Source organism: Vombatus ursinus, unplaced genomic scaffold, assembly GCF_900497805.2.
Source record: "Vombatus ursinus unplaced genomic scaffold, bare-nosed wombat genome assembly UNPS02008530.1, whole genome shotgun sequence".
NCBI classification, from domain to species: domain Eukaryota; kingdom Metazoa; phylum Chordata; class Mammalia; order Diprotodontia; family Vombatidae; genus Vombatus; species Vombatus ursinus.
This window is the reverse complement of record NW_020948308.1, coordinates 9,178-15,759: the sequence shown is the minus strand read 5'-3', so window position 1 is coordinate 15,759 and position 6,582 is coordinate 9,178. Positions and strand designations below refer to the sequence as shown.

General features: G+C 38.4%; 1 protein-coding gene across 1 annotated transcript; it reads left to right on the top strand.

Annotated features, from left to right (window-relative positions):
- Positions 1-3,899: 3,899 nt before the first annotated feature.
- On the top strand, positions 3,900-6,031 carry LOC114034201 (fatty acid-binding protein 9-like; the record flags this gene model as incomplete). The annotated part of the gene is made up of 3 exons (XM_027849798.1): positions 3,900-4,072; positions 5,267-5,368; positions 5,946-6,031. Coding segments are annotated over 3 exons (326 nt in total), but the record flags the coding sequence as incomplete, so codon positions are not given.
- Positions 6,032-6,582: the final 551 nt, after the last annotated feature.

Below are 6,582 nucleotides of genomic sequence, written 5' to 3'. Positions count from 1 at the left end.
GGTGCCCTCAGCAAAGAGAAGTATATGCTTTTTGTAAAAAAAAAAAAATTCTAATTACATGTAAAAACAATTTCTAACATTCATTTTTAAAAAATATTGAGTTCCAAATTATCTCCCTCCCTCCTTCATCACCCCCTTTATAAGACAGTTAGCAAGGTAATATAGGTTATGTATGTGCAGTCATGTAAAACATATTTCCATATTAGACATGTTTTGAAAGAAGAAACAGGCCAAAAGAAAAGAACTACAACAAAAATAAAGAAAGTGAAAATAGAATGCTTTGATCTGCATTCAGACTCCCTCAGTTCTTTCTCTAGATGTGGATGGCATTTTCCATCATGAATCCTTTTGGAATTGTCTTGGATCATTGAATTGCTGAGAAGAACTAAGTCATTCATAGTTGATCATTGCACAATGTTGCTGATACTGTGTACAGTGTTGTCCTGGTTCTGCTCATTTCGATTTGTATCAGTTCACACAAGCTTTTCCATGTTTTTCTGAAATCTACTTGCTCACTATTTCTTATAGCTCAGCAGAATTCCATTGCATTCATATGTCACAACTTGTTCAGCCATTCCCCAGCTGACTGAATGGCATCCCCTCAATTTCCAATTCTCTGCCACCACAAAAAGAGTGTTATAAATATTTTTGTATGTGTAGGTCCTTTCCCTTTTTGTGATCTAAAAGGAGAGAAGTGTGGAAGAAGGGTGGAATGGGGTGGACTATCATGAATTCTATTTCAGATATATTGAGTTTGAGATGTCAAATGGACCTCCAGATGGAAATGTCTAGTAGGCAATTGGAGATTAGAATTAACGAGGAAGATTTAGAGTTGGATATAGCCTTGGAGTCAGCAATGTAGAGATGATCATTGAATTCATGCAAGTGGATATAATCATCAAGGGAAAGCATGTAGACAGAGAAGAGAGTCCAGCACAAAGAGTTGGAGAAACACCATTGCTTAGGAAGTAGAAGATTGAATTGATAATTCAGGAGAGTGAGAAGGAATGATCAGACAGGAAGGAGGAGAACCAAGACAGAGTAGTATCATAGAAGGCCAGGTAAGAAAGAATGTCCAGGATGAGAGGACTATCCACAGGATGAGGGGGCTGCCAAAGCTGCAGAGATGGCAAGGATTGGAACTAAGAAAATGATAGATAATTTAGCAATTAAGACATTATTGGTGGACCTGGAGTCAGGAGGACCTGAGCTCAAATCCAGCCTCAGACACTTATGAGCCATATGTCCCTAGGCAAGTCACTTAACCCTGATTGCCTCAAAAATAAAAATAAAAATAAAAGACATCATTAGTAACTTTGTGAGACCAATTTTAGTAGCATAGTGGGGTTAGGAAGCAAATTGCAAGGAGCTGAGAAGTGGATAGAGGCAGTGAGTATAACACATCTCCTTTGGAGTGTGGTCATTGTATTCAGGTCTGATCTCCCAGTGGTGCTCCATGGTCTAGAAAGTTCAGTATCTTATTTGCTCAGAACACTACTAAAATATTTTGCATTAATGCATTGACTTATTTGTTAAGGCTGATATAACATGATTGTGTTCACGTGAGGACATTCTGGCTATGATACTTGAACCCAAAGCCATTGGAGAAGCCTAATAGTGGAGTGACTTTCAACCAGTGGGCTACTCACTTGGTTTGTCCCTTGCTGGTGTTACTAGGTAACACCTTGGATTATTGAAACAGATGCATCAAGAACTAAACAGGATATATAGACAAGATGCAAGTTCAGCTTAAATGTTTCTTAACCTGAATCTGTACAGGGAGAAAATATAGCTTAATGGATAGAAGGTTGACTTTGGAGGCAGAAAGAGCTGAGTTTAGATCCCTCTTCTGACATAGACTAGCTTTAACTTCTCCAGTGCCCCAGGTGACTCTTTAGACTATAAATTACACATGAGCTGCTTATCTGTATCAATAAAGGGAGTTTGCACATTGGGAGTTTTCCTATACTGATGAAATCATAGGTCTGGATCCTCTTTAGCCCCCTGCTTCCCAAATACGTTTCCAGCATGTTGATGCACTATGTAGGCTTGATCCTTCAATGAACAAAGAATTTAAATCATATGAAGAAGCTATGTGGTAGGGATGGAATGTGAACAAGGGAAGTCAAAGTTAGGTTCTAGTCAACCAATCAATAAACATTCCTTAAGTGCCTACTATATGACAGGCACTGTGCTAAATACTGGGAATACAAAAAGGGACGAAAGACAGGCCCTGCCCTCAAGGAGCTTACAATCTAATTGGCATTTTCCTGTCTCCGGCACTGTCTGTATGAAAGGGGAAAGTCACTTAATCCCTTCAAAGTATAGAGTCATATGATCCGCGACTCTGAAGGGACCTCAGAGGTCATGAAGTTCAAACTGGGCCTGATTAAGAATCCCCTTTATAGCATCTCCAACAAGCAGATATCCAGCCTCCCCTGGAAGACCTCCTGAGATAGAGAACTCATAAGGTGACCTATTTCATTTTTTTGACAATTGTTAAGAAGTTTTTTGTTTTTGTTTTTTCTCCATAAGCTTTAGTTTCCATGTTTGCAACATGGGTATAATCAGGAGTGTGCTGAAACCAGCTCAAATCAGCTCTTAAAAGTCAATTGTTAAATTTTCGGTGTAAACATTTATACCTCAGAAATAGGTAAACACTACAAATCAGCAGTGCTGGGCTTGGAGTCAGGACGATCTGAGTTCAAATCTAACGTTAGGCACTTGTTAACTTTGTAATCCTGGACAAGTCACTTAACCTCTGTTTTTCTGTTTCATCAACTGTAAGATGGAGATAATTATAGCACCTACCTTGCAGAGTTGTGTAGATCAAATGTGATTATATTTGTTAAGTGCATTTAGCACAGTGTCTGGCACATAGTAGGTGCTATATATATGATAATAATAATTATTATTATTATTATAAATCAGGGCTTGTTTGTCTAGACTTAAGAAAACAATTGAGAAAAAAATAATGCAGATTAAACTTGAAAGTGGTATACACATTTTTCTGACGAGCCAATTATATTTACAGCATCCCCTTACTATAATTATATGTACTGCCTACCTCACAGAGGGGTCATGAGAAAAGCGTTTTGTAGTACTTATAGTTCTACTATAACTAATGGAACTTTTAGTAGTCCTATATAAATGCACATTTTTGATGCCCTGTCCTATATGCATAACTCTTTAGGGTTTATTTACTTACTTCAGCCTCACAACAGTTCTGCGTGGTATTATGACCCCCAGTTTACAAAGTAGTGAAGTGCCTTTTCCCATAGTTATTCAAACTTGGGTATCTCCGACTCCAGGTCCAGCACCTTCCCACTATGCTATGCCTCTTCTCATCAAAATCTTAAAAAGCAAGATTTCCTCCAAGTACTAGTCTGAAAGAAAATGAAAATCTTGAGAAACTGTATTCCCTCCCTCTTTCAGGCCTCTGGGAGTAGTAATACTGAGGCAATGATTTTATAAGTAAAACCCAATAGTCTGAGAGATGGATTACAGCTTCCCACACTGCCAAAGAGTCTCCCTGGAAGTAGCTGATAGTTGGGAGCATATAGCTCGCTGCATAAATTCCAAAGATCAGGCAAAAGAAGATTCAAATCTATTACTAAAATGCCTAATGGGAAAAATAGATTTTAAAAAGCTTTTAAAATGATTAATTTTAGCTATTTCTTGAAGAATGTAAATTTGAAATTAGATTATAAACTCCTCATTAGATTATAAGCTCCTTGAGAGCAAGGATTGTTTTTTGCCTTTTTTTTATATTCTCAGCCCTTAACATAGTACCTGGCCCATAGTAGACACTTAATGAAGGTTTATTGAATTGAATTGAAGTCTTATGGCCAGCATTCTCAGAAAGGAGAATCAGATCTAATTTCTCATCTGACTTGTAGGAGTGAGTTTTGCCACCAGGAACGTTGGAGGATTAGCTAAACCCAGTGTAACTATAAGTGCTAATGGCGACGTGATGACCATCAAAACAGAGAGCACATTCAAAACCACGGAGATCTCCTTCAAGCTGGGTGAGGAGTTTGATGAAGTCACAGCAGATAACCGGAAAGTGAAGGTGAGCACTAATGCTTCCAGATGATAAAGAGCTGAAACAGGTTCAAGGGAGTCTGAGAGCTCTCTTTTCCTGAAGAGTTCTTAGTTTTGAAGCTCTGTCTACGCTGACTGCATGGCACAGAATCAAGCATTTATTGTAATTAGTTTTTGTGTTCTTTTGATGATGATTTCAGTACAATGAATTGAATTAACACTTTAACTAATCAATTTAACAATTTAAAATGGCAAAAAATACCATTTGATTTTTTTTCAGTGCTATTCAACCCTAGCTAGTTTTCTATCATTATCCTTAAGTCCCTTATCACATAGAAACATCTGGTTGGTGCAGTGGATAGAGTACCAAGCTTGACCTCAGGAAGACTCATCTTCCTGAGTTCAAATCTGGCCTCAGACACTTACTAGCTGTGTGACCCTGGGCAAGTCACTTTTTGTCTTAGTTCCTCATCTGTAAAATGAACTGGAAAATGAAATGGCAAACCACTCCAGTATCTTTGCCCCCAAATGGGGTCAGGAAGTGTCAGACACGACTGAACAACAACAACAAACCTCACCACACATTATCTGCCTAGAAACTGGGCATGTATATATACACACATATACGTAATGTACCTATCTTTTGCGTGCATGCACATGAGAAACTTTCTCTACCATTGTGGATTGTCAGCTGCTCTGCAAATTCTAGTCTTAGAACATATAGGGATCCTGAAATATTAAGTGATTTGCCCAGGGGCATACAGCCAGTATATGTCAGAGGCTGGGCTGGAACCAAGGCCTTCCTGATTCCCAGGCCATCTCTCTTGTTACTAGACCATACTACCTTTGTTGGCTAGATAGCCTCCAGAAATAAAACCCAGACCTATGATACTATTGTTTGAAGTATTACAACAAAGATTTTGAAATGGAAAAGTGTGTAAATGGCTTCAGTACTTCAACAGATCTCAGTGAGGATACTCCCTCCATGGGGCTAGGTTGCATCAGCAATCTGATCTCTCCCCCTCTGTGATTTTTGTCCTTGTGCATCTGTAAACTCTTCTCAGAGGATTCTCCTGACTCACCAACCATCTCCCCCTGTATTTATTGGTACTAGTTTAGCCTTAAAATGTGTTAAATAGACACCTAGCCATAAGTAGATCCAAATTTTCTTAAATAAAGTTATCAGTTGATTTCTAAAAGTAAATCCTTTGTGGATTTCTAGAGCATCATAACGTTGGAAAATGGCTCCCTGATCCAGGTACAGAAGTGGCATGGCAAGGAGACAACAATCAAAAGACAAATTGCAGATGGGAAAATGGTGGTGGTGAGTTTCTTGGCAATAGCTAGAATAATTTAACAGTCATGCTGGATTTAATCTCGTTCTCTTTGGTCACAGAGGGCTCAACAAGCAGCAAAAGGTAGAAGGTGCAGAGAAAAATATTGAAGTTGCAGCATCAGGAAAGCCTAACAATGAGAATTATCTAAAAGTAGAATATCACCCTGGGAGGTCAGGTGTTCCCTTTCATTCGAGGTCTTTGAACAAAGGTTGGTTATTAGTAGTTATTCATATACAGGTTGGACGGGAGGGCCTCTGAAGTCCTTCCAAATTCTGAGATTCTATGACAATTTCTTAGTTTCTTTGAATGCCCTAAATTACGCATTTTTTTTTCTCCAGGTTGGAGATTCAATGACAACTTTAGAACTACTTTAAATTTAAAGATGGAAGGGATGTCACAGGTCACCTACCCCAACCTCTTCACTTTACAGATGGGGAAGCCAAAGCCCAGAGAAGTTAGGTGGCTTATCCAAAGTCACACAGATAGTATCAGAGCCCAGGATTCAAATGCAGATCCTTTGACTCCATTCTATATACAAATAATAACAAATATTCTTTCTTCCAGGTGTGTACCATGAATAATGTTGTGAGCACTAGAATCTATGAGAAAGTATGAAGAAATTTCAAGAAAAAAATTGCATTCTGAACTTGGAAAAAAGAAGCATCAATTACCCAGCAATAAAAATAGTGATTTACTCAATATCAATTTAATCAATAAACAATTTCCAAATGAAGTATGGTTTCAATAAATTAATCAACAGGCATTAGGGAATACAAAGACAAAAATAAAACAATCCTTGCCCTCACAAAGGTCATATTCTCTAGGGGAAGACAACATGCACATATGAAAATATATATAAAATAGAATAAAATAATACAAAGCAATTTTTGGAAGCGGGGGGTGGTAGATGGAAGGAAAATGAATAGTTCCATGTCGGAGGTGGCTTTTGAGCTGAACTTTTAAGGAAACTAGGAAATTTAAGAGGCAGAAACGGAAAGGGAATGAATTCCAGGCCTGATAGGTAGTCTGTCCAAAGGGAAGATGAAATGCCATGCAGGAGGGACAACATAACAAGATGAGTTTTTTCTGACCCATAGAGAGTGTGAAAGAGATTGATGTCTCATGAGGCTAAAAAAAACCGAGCTGGAGACAGGTTGCGAAGGGATTCAAAAGCTGGAGTTAAAGTCAACGTTGTGCATGC